At 60.4% G+C, this 14,030-nt stretch overlaps 1 protein-coding gene across 1 annotated transcript in view; it reads right to left on the bottom strand.

Annotated features, from left to right (window-relative positions):
• ARID3A (AT-rich interaction domain 3A) overlaps positions 1–14,030 on the bottom strand; it is a 34,931-nt gene that overhangs the window by 2,501 nt on the left and 18,400 nt on the right. The window contains exons 4-8 of the mRNA XM_079916960.1: positions 8,394–8,466; positions 4,891–5,074; positions 4,281–4,528; positions 1,653–1,934; positions 379–477 (exon numbers count right to left, since the gene is read on the bottom strand). Of these exons, the coding sequence (XP_079773086.1) occupies positions 379–477; positions 1,653–1,934; positions 4,281–4,528; positions 4,891–5,074; positions 8,394–8,466 (886 nt within the window). The remainder of the gene's footprint in view (positions 1–378; positions 478–1,652; positions 1,935–4,280; positions 4,529–4,890; positions 5,075–8,393; positions 8,467–14,030) is intronic.

A 14,030-nucleotide genomic window follows, 5' to 3' on the forward strand; every position in this document is an offset into this window, starting at 1 on the left:
CCCCCTACCCCCGGCTTGCAGGACACTACCATCTCCTCAGCCTCCCACCATGGGGGTCTTTACAGCCACCGAGCTGTTCTGTGTCAACATCGCCACCTGGTGGTCTATAGGAGCCATGGGTCTGATCACATTTTTTTTAGAAGGAACCTGGAAACATCATTTGCTATAAGATATATAACACAGGATATGTATTTCTGAGCACTTACTCTGTGCTGAGCTCCGTGCTAAGTATAGGACACAGACTATCTCACTTGAGTCTCATGAGGGACGAGGTCTGGGCTCAAGAAGGCCACACCCCCGGGGGGTGGGGGTGGGGGCAACCAGGACTCGGGAGGGAGAGATGTGGTCAAGGTGGGCATGGGGGCTGGGTGGTCCTACCTGTGTACATGATTCCATTAATCTCTACTGACATGCTAATACTGTTGCTGCCATTGGTGTTGGTCAGGTTCGCAGCTGAGTCCTGGCGGCTCTCAGAGCCTGCGGGAAGAAGAAAAACCACCCTTTGTAATCATAAACCCACCTATGCAATGATCTGGGTGACGTGGGTCACCCACCAGACGTGAAGCTTCTCGAAGTGCTGGACAGGATCTCTCAGCAGCGCACACAGTAGGTACTCAATAAATACTTATTGAATAAGGATGTATTTGTCTCAGATTTGCTTTTTTCTTGATTAGAAGTATTTTTTCTTTTTTTTTTAATAATTTTTACTGGACTATAGCTGATTTACAGTGTGTTAGTTTCAGGTGTACAGCATGATTACAAGTCTTAAGTGGTGTCCCCACACCCAAATCATGTCATTCTTTTTTTTTTTGGCTGTGCCACACGGCTTGTGGGATCTTAGTTCCCCAACCAGGGATTGGACCTGGGCCCTCGGCAGTGAGAGCGCAAAGTCCTAACCATTGGACCGCCAGGGAATTCCCCATGGTATTCTTTTTTTTTTTTTTTTTTTTTGCAGTACACGGGCCTCTCACTGTTGTGGCCTCTTCTGTTGCGGAGCACAGGCTCCACGGCCATGGCTCACGGGCCCAGCCGCTCGGCAGCATGTGGGATCTTCCCGGACCGGGGCACGAACCCATGTCCCCTGCATCGGCAGGCGGACTCTCAACCACTGCGCCACCAGGGAAGCCCTCCATGTTATTCTTTTTAATGACCACAAAGTATTCCAGACTTGATTCAAGAATTCCCCTACTGATGGACACACTAGTGACGTCATGCAAATAACTGCAGTGAACGTCCTTGAAAACCTGTGTTTCCTTGTTTCCCTACATTAGTTCTGCTCTAGATGCCAAGCAGAATCACCCAGTCATGGGGCAAGCACATTTTCTATTTTTAAAAGAGATTGCCAAGTTGTCACCTATTTACGTTCCCACCAGCAGGACCAATGGGGCCCCTTTCCGCACATCCTGACCAACGTTTGATATTATCAAACTCTGACGGGTGAAAAACGGTATCTCCTCGTTAACTTGCAGATCCCCAACTAGATGGAGTTGAACGGTTTTTCCTATGAGTTTACGAGTCAGAGCTGCCCATTTCTTCTACTGGTTTGTCTGCCTTTCTATCTTACTGATCCGTAAGCACTCTTTACACGTGGTGGCTACGGGGCCCTTGTGCGCATGCAGGAAGCACAGAGGGTCTGAGCGCCAGGGTGGTACCTTGGCTGTTGATCCGGATGCTCATAGGCAGCTGGGCCGTCATGGCCAGAAAGTTCTGCTGTAGCGCTCTCTGCATGAGCCGCTGCTGTTCCTCTGCCACCAGGGCCATCTTCTTCTCAGGAGGCTCCCCAGACTCCAGCTTCTCCCGGAGCTGCTCCAGGGCGGCTGCCTGGGCCGCCACGGCTGCCTGGGCCGCTACTGCCTGGGCTGCCACCACGGGGTGACCTGCCAGGGAGACTGGCAGGCGGCCGGGGACCGTGATGGGGATGGCCGAGTCCTCCTCTGGACAGGAGAGAAGAGGGGTTGGTGGCCAGAATGGAACAGAGGTGGCCCAGTCCCCACCTCCCACCCAAGGTAGGAATGTACCCCCTTGAATACCTCCACCGATGGGGTGCTCACTTCCTTTCCAGGGAAGTGTACAGGTTTTTGAATAGACACAAGTGCTATAAGATCCTTTCTAGTATCAGGCTGACATCAGATACCAGCATAATGGTAATATAGGTCACGGAGACAATACTAGTTACAGTGACAGTATCATAGTAGTATTTAGCATTAGTGTTATAGAGAGACCACAATAGCACATGTTACATATAATACTAGTTATGACAAGAGCTCACCACATGTCTTGTCTAAAGCACTTAACGTGAACCGTCTCAACAATCCCATAACCACCAAGTCACCCCTTTCTCCACTTTACCGCTGAGGAAACCAAGGCTCAGAGAGGATGGATAATTTTCCTGAGGCCACAGACCTGGAGAGAGGCTGAGCTGAAATGAAACCCATGCAGCCCAACTCCAGAACCAGCTCCTAACCATTCCCGTCCTGTGGTTGAAACAAACGTCCCCGTGGTTCCCACCCACTGGTCCCACTGTCTCCTCTTCTGACTCTCCCTCCCGTGTCTATCCCTGGTGGCCTGGGGCTGCCTCTCCAGGAGGGTCCCCACTCCAAACTTTGCAGTTGCCAGGCCCTCTGCTCTGGAGTCTCTGCAGCCCTTTCTGGTTGCCTCCCGCTCAGCTGAAAAGAGCCCCTGGGACCCATCAGAACCAGCTTTTCCTGGCCCCCTCGGTAGCTCCATTAGGTCCGAACCTCTCCCTTATCCGCCCCCGTCCTCCCTAGCTCCAGCACAGGACCTCGCATGCAGCAGATGCCTAATGACATTCACGGGTATCGCTGCAACTCCCCAAGGCTGGGGGGTAAACTGAGGCTCACAGAGGCCGGAGGGAGCTGTCACTGGTGAGACCCCATTCACCTTAGATCTGACCAGCCCCAAATTTTCAGGGCGCTGTGAGGATCACCTCGGATCCCCGGGCCAAGCTTGGAAAGTAGGGAGTCACAGCTCATGTGGCAAATGAGAAATGGAACCTCGGACAGGTGCACCGACCTGCTTGAGGCTGGGCTGCCACATGTGTTAGCGAGGATTCAGAGACTTGCTGGAAGAGGGGACTGTGATCGGCTGGTGATGTCTGCCATGGATGGGGATTAGGGGTGGGGGGCTGCCAGCTACCTGCAACCTCAGGCCTGTTGCACGCTGGGCATTTTACACACTGCAGGCTCCCCAACACCCCCACAGAGAAGGCATAATTTCCCCCACTTTACGTGTAAGGAAAGCTGGGCTCAGCAAGGGGCAGTGAGCTGCCCAGGGGCACCTAGCAATAGCTTTAGGGGTGGTTAAAGAGTCCATTTGGGGCTTCCCTGGTGGCGCAGTGGTTGAGAGTCCGCCTGCCGACGCAGAGGACACGGGTTCGTACCCCGGTCCGGGAAGATCCCACATGCCGCGGAGCGGCTGGGCCCGTGAGCCATGGCCGCTGAGCCTGCGCGTCCGGAGCCTGTGCTCCGCAACGGGAGAGGCCACAACAGTGAGAGGCCCGTGTATCGCAAAAAAAAAAAAAAAAAAAAAAAAAAAGTCCATTTGATGACCCACACGACACCCTTGGTGTCTGGTGGGACAGTGTGTTCAGGAGAATTCTAAAGCTCAAAGGGAAAAGAATACAGTGATCAACTAGTAATGTCCGCCATGTGCAAGGGACTAGAGAGAACGACAGCGATGAAAAGCATCAGCCTTGGACTTCCCTGGTGGCACAGTGGTTAAGAATCTGCCTTCCAATGCAGGGGGCCCAGGTTTGATCCCTGGTCAGCAAACTAAAATCTCACATGCTATGTGGCCAAAAAATAAATTAAAAATCAAAAAATTAAAAATTAATTAATTAATTAAATAAAAACACCAGCCACAGGCAAGTGGACTGGGCTACAGTAAAACAGTGATTAATCAGTAATGTCTGCCACGGGTATAGGATGGGAAAATTGGGCTTGATTTGCCATGTCTGCCTTGGCATAGAACTGGAGGAAAAAATTATCGGTTCGTGATGTCTGCTGAGGGCACAGGTTCAGGGGAAATGAATTGATTAGTGATGTCTGCCTGCTACGGGGCCTGGGGCTGGAAAAATGGCAATTGATTAGTAATGTCTGCTACGAGCACAGCATAAGCAGGTTGGCTGCCTTCTTACACACCAACTTTGGGGTCTATCATCCCAGTTACCCAGGGAGGGGAAAAGGCAGTCCCCTCCCTGGGACACACCGCCAGGCTGAAGCTGAGTCAAGATCAGGCCCCAGGCCCCATGCAGCCCTCACCTTTCTTGATCTTGGGGGCTGGGGTGATGGAGCTGCCGTTGGTGCTGGCGGCCAGGCCCAGGGAGGACACAGGGAGCTTGGGCGAGGAGAGCATGCTGTGGGCCCCGCCCGGTGAGTAGGCGAAGAGGGAGCCCCCAAAGCTCTGGCGCCGGCCCTCCCTCCGGTTGCTGTCGATGGCGGCCTGGAGCTCATTGGGGTTGCTGAGGCCACGCTTCTCACACTCGTAGGGGTACAGGTACTTCATGTACCTGCAGGCAGGGGCAAGGGGACAGGATGGCACCTGGGATGCCTCTGGGGTCTGCATAAAGCCAAGCCCCGCTGCAGCACCAGCTCCTCAATCCCCATCCCACATCTCTGCCCGGAAGCAACCGGCAGCCCTCCAAGCCGTGGTCCTTGCCTGTGCTGTTCCCTCTGTCTCAATACCTGTCCTGTGACATGTCCCCAATCCCGTCCCCACATCGACTACCTGCTATTCCTTCAACACTCAATTTGCATAGCCTCAGAGCCAGGACATTCCACCCTCCACCCTGTGGTCTGGCCGCCCCCCGCCCCCCCCCACTCCTCCCTGCCTTGGGTCCTTTCTGCCCGGACGCTGCGGGCGGGCACTCACTGGGTGCGCAGCGTGAAGGCGGCACTGGTGATGGACGTGGGCAGGTTGAGGCCCTTGGTGATCTCCCGCCACAGCTTCTTGTTGATGACCTCCACCAGGCCGCCCTTCTCCGTCACCAGCACGTACAGCATGAACAGGTCGAGCACCTGTTTGGCCATGATGGGGATGCGGTTCACGGGCGTCCCTGCGGGGAGGGGGGGTGCCGTCACCTGGGGTGGTGCCCGACGTGTCGGTGAGCGCAGGTCCCCTCGGCATAGCTGACCTGGGGCGGCTCACTCTCTTGGGGGCCATCCCGGACGCTGTGAGGGGTGGAGCAGCCTCCCTGCCCCACCCACTGGATGCCAGGAGAGGATGCCAGTGTCCCAGTGCCCCCTGGGGGGGGGCAGGGTCACCCGGGTGAGACCCCTGCTTGCGAGAGCCCTGAGGAGGCAGCTCTGCCTCAGTCTCTCCATCAGTGATCTGGCCTCATGCTGCTCTCACCTGGGTGGGTGACGGGGGAGCTGCAGGGCCAACCTGGGGGCCCAGCAGGAGAAACACAGCCTTTGTTATTCCTCCTACAGACACGACAGCTGCCAAAACAACTCTGCTGTGTTGGGGGCTTTGCAGTGGGGGAGGGAGGGCTTGATTAATCCACTTTGCAGCTTAGACACTGGGGAGGTGGGCCAGACCTGGGAGGGAGGGGGGGGGGGTGGCCCAGCCTCGGGAGGGGGCTCCTCCCTACAGACAGCCCTGCTCCCATCTTACACCCACCCCGATGCTCCAAGCCCCTGCACAGCCATCTCCCTGTCACCCAGAAGCCCCAGCCGTGGGAGCCCTTAGGTCTCAGCTTAGCCTGCCTGGCACCATCATGGCTGAGGGTGGAGAAGCCCCCACTTAAACCTCTCTCCCTGGCAGGGAAAGTACGGGTTTACTGTCTGTGGCCCCCACCTGCTGTCCTGCTCACATGGGGTCCCCCGGTGCCCAGCCTGGCATACAGCAGGTGCTCAATAAACAACAGGGAAGGTTGAAGGCCCCCACCCCAGCCCTGGGGGCATGCTTGCCGCCCCTGCAGAGGTGGCAAAGGGAAGCTCCAGGGTGGGTTCCTGCTCCCTGCCCCCACCCTGGACAATGCCCTGTACCCAGGACCCTGCTTCCTGGTCCCCCCTCTACAAGCTGGACATCCCGGAACCACCTCCTGCCAACCTTGGCCACTGCCGGGCCCTTCCTGGGTTGCAAAATCCCCAAGGAATGAAGACCTTCTGGAGGGGGTTGAGGAAGATGGGCCTCAGACCCCCACGCTACCCACTTCATTTTCCAGCCCAGGAAGGATAGAGAAAAGCAACGCCAGGTGTCAGCAGCACACCCAGCCCCACAGATGCACCCACAGCGCCCACCTGGCCCACCCAGGACACTGGTTTAGGCTCTGCATTGGGAAAAAGAAGGAATCACACCAAAGCTCCTCCTGGGACCCTGCGCCCTGGTCCGGCAGCCTGGCGACGGATGTTTATAGAAGGAGTGGGGCTGGGAGAGCACAGAGAGGCACTGATGGAGGCGGGCGGGGGTGGGGGGGCGATAAGGAAGGGCGGAGAGGTTGTCAAGGAAACCGCAGGAAGGTGGGGTGCAGGCAGGACCCCTCCTCCATGTCCAGCCCCCAGAGAATTCAGAGAGATATCCAGTTGGAGGCTTTTACTTTGTGATGTGCGGGAAAAACTACTTTATTATGGGATGCAGGACATGGTATCCAGATTCTCAGCCCCAAAGCCCCCGACCCCAATTATAGAGGGGAGGATTCAAGAGGAAGGTAGGGAAGAGAGGGCCTTGGAGCTGGGTTTTGAGGGTTGCATAGGAGTTTGTTGCTTCCTGTCCTCCAGGAGCACCTGGCTTGGTGAGGGAGACAGGGCTGGACACAGACCCTTGAAGCCCTGTGTGGCCAGGAGCTGGGGGCCCCAGAGGACCCCAGCCTCATCACTCTGGGGCAGCTCACCATACTTCCTCCGTGCCTCCAGGACACCGGGAGCCCAGTCTGGGGCAAAACGGGTGGGCTCTGGGCCTGGGAGCTTGGAGCCCCGTGGTGGGGGGAGGGGGAGCGGGGGGCTCAGGTAGGTGTGGACGGGATGATAAAGGGTGGGTCGATCTCTCTGACCACATGGGGGGTGGGGGGCAGCAGGCCTGGCGGGGTCTGGATTCCTCCACCCCCGGCACAGGAGGAGTTAATGTGGAGGCCGCAGCCCCCTCCCCTTTCATCTCCTTCCCTTCCGGCCTGGGCCTGGTTGGGCCTGTGTTTACAGAAGCTGCTGGCAGGGAGGGGCGGGCAGGGGCCCTGGACAAAGAAGCCGCCTGGCTGGCCCCTGAAACAGTCATAGCTCATGCAGCTCCCCTGCCCGCCCCACCCACCCCCAGCAGCCCCGCCCCAGCCCCGCCCCTTCCTGCTTCTGTGGCTCAGAGGCCCTCTCCCCTCTCCAGGCCTCAGTTTCCTTCCCTGAACAGTGGGGGTCGTGATAACCCTGCTGGGGGTGTGTGGGGGGAGGAGGTATCAAGGAAATGAGCCCCACACGCAGTGGGTGCTCCTGAGACCCCTGGCTGGCTGGCAGCTCTGAGCTGAGGGAAGGCCCTGGGGACCCTCTGGGTGCCCTCCTCCCCCATCCTCCCTGGGCCTGGCTCACCCTGAATGCCCCCGACGCCCCCCCAGCGTCTGGGCCGTCCGTTTCCCCACCTGGACACCCACCCAGACCAGTCCCTGCTCCCCAGGCCTGGCCTCCGTCCCTGGTCGTCTCGCTGTTCTCAAGGCCGCGTCTGGCATCCGCCTCACCCCACACCCCAGGGTGTAGGGGGATACAGGTGGCTTGGGCCTGGTACACTGTTGGCGCATAATAACTGTGGACCTGGCACTCAGCACATCTGGGGCACTGCCACACGGCGGGGAGTGTTGGTGGCCCACCTTACAGATGGGGTAACTGAGGCCCCAGGTGGGAGCAGGGAGGGGCCGGGACCCAAACCTCCCACCAGTGGCGGCAGGAAGGCCAGACTCTAGCCTGTGGGGAGCTTCTGTCCTGCCACCCAGCGTCCGCCCGCCTGCCTGCCTGCCTGCCTGCCTGGGAACGCAACCCTGCTCCCCAGACAGAGGCCAGCCCCGCTGCGGGGGATCCGGGGAGCCAGGATCTCAGCCCCCGGGTCTCAGCAGCAAGGGAGGAAGCCTGGACTGTCAGTTCCGGGTTGGGGCCCTGAGAGCCCCCCCGCACCCAAGGACTTACCCCTCAGACTCTCACAGCTGTCTCTCCCCCATCAGACCCTCAAGGCTGGGCTGTGTCTCCTGTCAGATACCCAAGGCAGGATGGTGCCTCTTCTCTCAGACCTCCCCCGCCACCATGGCAGGGCTGTGTCTCCCCCCTCAGGCATCTCTTGGATGCCTCCGGCCACGGAGAACTCACTCACAGCCTGGCTGACACACCTGCCCCCGGCAGTGGGCAGCAGGGCCCCCTCTCCTGCGTGCTCATATCTGGGACTTCCCGGCGGGCAGGCCTCACCTCGCTTCTGCATGAAGCTGAACAAGTCATCCAGGAACTCCTTCCTCTTGGGGTCCCCGTCCAGTTCGTAGAGCTGCGACGGCAGGGAGGGGATGGATTAGTTGGTGCCAGAGCTTGGGTGTGGGTGCCACGTCCACATGGCACGGAGGGCCAACCGAGGGGTCCCGGCCCCAGACCCCCGGCCCCCCACAGTCCAAACATCTCCTGAGGCCTGCCCCCACCACTATCAAACAAGGACCGAGACACCTGTCCTGGGGCGGCCGTAACAGCTGACCACACACTTGACTTAAACCAGAGATTTATCCTCTCCTGGCTCTGGAGGCCAGCCGTCTGAGATCAAGGTGCGGCAGGGCTGTGCTCCCTCCAGAGGCTGGGGCGGGGGGCAGCTGGGGGGGGATCCTTCCTGCCTCTTCCAGCTCCTGGGGCTCCAGGTGTCCTGGGCCTGTGGCTGCATCACCCCGGCCTCTGCCTCTGTCTTCACGTGGCTTCTCCCTGTGTCTGTGTGTCCAAATCCCCCTCTTCTTATGGGGCATCACTCACTGGCTTTAGGGCTACCTCATCTCCACCCGTGACTAATCACATATGCAAAGACCTGATTCCCAAATCATGTCCCGTTCACAGGAACCTGAAGCTCAGACTTGAACATGTTCATTTTGGGGGGCACAATTTATCCCACCTAGACCATCGCCACCGTGAGGATGGTGGACGTCCGGTACGGTCCACTGAGTCACACGCATGTGCTCCTGAGAGGTGGCCCATTTTGTAGCTGAGGACAGAGGCAGGCCTGAGCCTGGAGTCAGGACTCTCGGGGACGCTCAGCCCAGGCTCTGTCCTGCGCACCCGCTGCCTGGGTTCACCAGTCACCGGCGTGGGGAGAGGGCCTCGGTCTGGGCTATCAGCGGGGCAGGGGGTCCCCAGCCTCAGCTCCCAGGTGCTGGCAGGCAGGGGAAGCCGGCAGAGATAATTAGAGAGCAAAGTTCGGGGGGGGGATTTACCAAGGGGGGCAGTGCAGATAGCAGGCTTCAAATTAAGCTTTGGGGAATGCAGTCCCCATGGCCACCTGGACACAGAGCAAGCGGGACTGTGTGGGGCCTTGAAACCACCAATTAGCCCCAGCTGAGACAATCGGTCATCAGGGCCCAAGAACACACTGGTGCCCAGCTCCTGCGGTATGGGACATCCCCGGGCCTGGGGAGGCAGGGTCCTCGGGTTGGCTACCCCTCGGCCACCTCGCCCCTCTCTGGGCCTCACTTTCCCCATCTGTGTAATGGAGAGATAGTGGGGCACGCAGGGTACAGGCCGGGGCGGGGGGCGGTGGCGGCTGCCAGGAGCCCAGACCTGGGTGGTCGAGGCCGGGCCTTTGTCTCCACCCTGCCAGAGGCCGGCTGGCCAGCTGCATTCCTGCACTGATTTATGGTGGCCAGGGAGGCCCCGTTTTTCCTCCTGCCTGAGGGGTGTGGGGCCTGCAGGTGGACCTTCCCGTGGGCGTGCACCCGCCTGGGCCGCCTCCACTGCCCCTGCCCCATCCTCATTCCCCCTGCCCGCACAGCCCCCAGCACTGTGTGCGCCCCTCGGCCCCTTCATCAGATCCCCACGATTCACAGCCTGGTCCAGTCTCCTGTCTGTCTGCCCGGCTGGAACGTCGGGGATTTCGTCTGTTCTGTTTTCAAAGTCTAAAGTGGGGCTGAGCACACAGCAGCTGCTTAATAGATGCTCGTTGAGTGAACCCTGATTTTCTCGGCCGCAACGTGGGCCAGGCTGGGCACAGAAGATCAGAGAGACTTGTGGGGAATTGCCCTCAAGTTCCCATCTACCCGGAACCTCAGGATGGGACCTGATCTGGAAATAGGGTCTCTGCAGATGACATTAGTTACGATGAGGTCCCACAGTAGGGTGACTGGTGTCCTTATGAGAGGAGGAGAGACGTAGAGACACATGGGGAAATAGAGGCAGAGATTGGGGTGACGCCTGGAGCCCCCAGAAGCTGGAAGAGGCAAGAAGGACCGTCCCCTGGAGCCTGAGTAACGCCCAGCCATCCCCTGGCCCCAGACGTCAGTCCTCCAGAACTAAGAGTAAATCCCTGCTGTTCTAAGCTGCCCAGTCTGTGGTCATTTGTTATGGCCGCTCCAGGAAGCTCACCGGGGACCACCGAACCTCAAGCCCTTCCTGACGAGGGGGCGACATCTCCTCTCTTGAGATCCCGACCCTGGTGGAGGGGGGTCCACCCGGCATGAAGCCCTTCCTGGGTCCAGCTCCCACAAGAGATCACAGTGCCCCTCCTGCCTCAGTTTCCCCATCTTTCAGAGACAGTGGGTGATAAACACAATAGCTTCACCCTGAGCTCCTGGAACCATCAGGACCCCCATATTCCAGGTGGGGAAACTGAGGCTCAGGGCAGAGAACAGCTGCTGGGCAGAGGTGGGCTGGCTTGGTGGGGGGCCGTTAACTCCCCGGCCAAACGGTGGGCGGGCTGCCGTGGCGCGGCCAGCGAGGCCATAAAGGGGGTGGGCAGGCTGCCGACAGAGAAGGAAGAATTAATGGCTGTTGCTGTGGGCAGCCAACAACAAAGACGGGCAGTAAAGGCCGCCCCAGCTATATGGGGCTCTGGGCCCAAGTTCCGCACCCCTGCAGGGTGTGTCCTGCCCTGGCCAGCCAGCTAGGGCTGCCCACCAGGCCTCAGGGATGGGGGAGCTGGGGGCGGTGTCCAGGCCCCCCGTGGTGGTGTCCAGGCTCCCCTCGTGAGCCCCTGGGCCCGTCTGCCTGTCCTCACAAGGCTCTCAAGCCACGCAGCTGGGCCACAACAGATCCTGAGCCACACCCAGGCCTCGGGCCCACCTGGGCCCTCTGGCTGAAACCCTGACCCTTTCTGGACGGACCAGGAGGCACTGTCATACCCCGAGCTGCAAACCCAGGCTGGAGGTTGGGCAAAACCTCAGGAAACACCCCCGCCTTGGGCTGAGGCCCCAGATAAACTGCCCCAGTCTCCCCTCCCCGGAGCCTGATTTCCCCGGGGCCACTGGGCGCTCTGATCACGGGGCCACCTCCACCTCCCGCCAGTTCTGAGGACACCCCGCCTCTCTGCAGCCACGGGTCCCAGAAGACCTGCCAGGGCCGCTCCCAGCTGACCTCTCACCAGCCTTCCCACTGCTTCTCAAACCCGCCAGGGGCCGAGTCCCCCCTCCAGGCCTTTGACCTGGCAGCTCCTCTCCTGGAATGCCGTCCTGGCTCTGTCCTAGCTCTGTCCCCGCGGGCTTCCCCGTTGTCGCCCAGGTCTCTGTTCCCACGTCGCCCTGGAGAGAAGCCCCGCGTGCCTGTGCTCTCACTTGGAGCACATGCACCGATTACAGGCGACTCTCCTATGTACCCCATTCCCCCGCACCACCAAGCCGCATGGGTTGACACACTGGTATGGTCTCCTGTCCACCTGCCCCGGTAGGGTGTTTGGGATTTTGTCTGCTTGGTCGCCAGGATCTAGAATTGGGCGCCCAGCAGCTGCTTCATAAATGCTCGTTAGGTGGACCTTGATTTCTCCGAGCAACGTGGGGGTGGGAACCCCTATCCTTTCCCAAACCCGAGATGTGTCCGTGCACAACCCACACTTCGGGCCACCTGCGTCCTGGCGTCGGGCAGACAAGGGTCTTGGGGGCACTTGGGAGTCTGCCCTGCTGGGTTCACAGCCTGTCCTCCCCAGGCCACATCTGTGAAGGCGGTACAGAACCCCGAGGATGTGGGTGTGGACGTGCGGGCCCGGGCTGGGGGCTCCCACAGAGGCTCCCAAGCACACACCTCCCTTCCCGTTTTCCACCTGCTGGGCGGGGTCACCGGGACAGGCCCCTCCGCCGGTCTCTGCTGTGGCTGGGCCCCTACCCAGTGACGGAGGGCATCCATCCGCTAGTTACCAAGGCTGGACTGCCCGCGTGTCCATCTTCCCCTCCCCGGCACCACCCACTTCACAGACGGGAAACTGAGGCACAGACCAAGCAGAGCCAAGCCCCCACCCCTGCTGAGCAGCCAGAGGGGCCTTCCCGGGCAGCCCGGGAGAGACTCTCCCCCGCCTTACAGTCTCCCATGGCTTCCCATTGCCCCCATCGAGGATCCCACTTCCCCTGCGGTCACTACTGGCCTGTCACCTCCTTGCCCTCACCTCCCTCTGCTCGGCCCCCTTGGGCCTTGTCATGCTTTCTGAGCAAAAGCCACAGGCCCTCACCTCAGGGCCTTTGCACCTGCTGCTCCCTCCTCTGGAATGCACTTCCCCGGATCTCCGCAAGGCTCCCTCCTTCCCCTCCCAGCCCCTCCTCACCCTCTGACCCCGGCCTCTGCCTCAGTTTCCTTTGCAGCAAAGGCGCCACCCAGCCTCATGCCACACATGGATTTCTCAGTGGGCCCTCGACCGCGTCGGGAGGATGATGAGCGCAAAAGGCCACCTGCCTCGCTCTGGGTCCAGCCCAGGTGGGAGGGGGAGGCTGGTGGGGAGAGGAGGGGGTCCCCGGAGGGACCCCGCCACCCACCCCTCCGCAGAGGGTGGAGGGGACAGTCTGCAAGGAGGAAGCAGATAAAGCAGGACAGGCTCCGGGTCAGGGAGTGGGCAGGGGAGGCGGGGGAGGGGCCAGGGAGGCAAAAGTGAGATAACCTCCCCTCCCCCAGGTGCGCGAGGGGCAAACAGGAAATTCTTGTTTGTGGCGAAAGGTGAGCATTTTCACTACCACCAGCTTCGAGGAGCTCCCAGCCAGGTCAGCGGGTTGTGCTGCGGACCAGGCCTCGATGGCCCCCGGGGTGGGGCCCCCTCCCCCGAAGCCGCCCTGCGGGCACAGCGGACCCCTCGGGAGCCAGGGCACCACGCATGCCCTGGATCCACCTGCCAGCCTGAAAGAGGAGGACAGGCCCGTGGCCTCCATCAAACCGCGAGGGGGGACCTGGTGCAGGGGGGAGGGGCGCCCCCAGGGCCGCCCACACGCGGGAGACCCCTCCCTGGCACCGTGTCCCCAGCTCCAGCCTGCACGGGCCCAGGGCGGCGACCAGCCCAAGGCCGAGGGGCCCCAGCTGTAAAGAAAGCACCCGCTCCAGGGCCCCCAGGAGGAACTTTGCCCCCTTAATGGTGTCCGCTCAGCCCCCCTCCCGACACCCAGGCGGCTCCAAAGTCCGCGGGGCCCTACCTCGGATGCATGAGGCCACTGGGCGGCAGGGGGACTCCAGGAGTGAGGCCATGTCCTTGGACGGCAGATACAGGGACAAAATCAGGAGGAACCTGGAGCGTTCGGGCGACCGGAGACCCCCAGCCCCAGAGAGGGACAACCTTGTCCCTGGCAGCCACCAATGTGGCAGGGAGAGGCCCACAGCTGGGAACAGGTGGAAAAGGCCCCCTCGTGGTTTTTTTCTTTTTTTTGGCCCCACCGTGTGGCCTGTGGGATCCTAGTTCCCCGACCAGGGATTGAACCCGGGGCCCCTGCAGTGGAAGCCCCAAGTCCTAACCACTGGACCGCCAGGGAAGTCCGGAAAAAGGCCCGTTTTTGCACTTGTGTCCAATACGGCTCATATGGGCAACCAGAGAAGGATGGCTCCCCCCACGGCCAGAACGGCAGGAACAGACACCGTCCATGTGTGGGGACCATGGGGACCCCGCTGGAACCCTGGCCCTCG

Source organism: Stenella coeruleoalba, assembly GCF_951394435.1.
Source record: "Stenella coeruleoalba genome assembly, chromosome: 3".
Taxonomy (NCBI): Eukaryota; Metazoa; Chordata; class Mammalia; order Artiodactyla; family Delphinidae; genus Stenella; species Stenella coeruleoalba.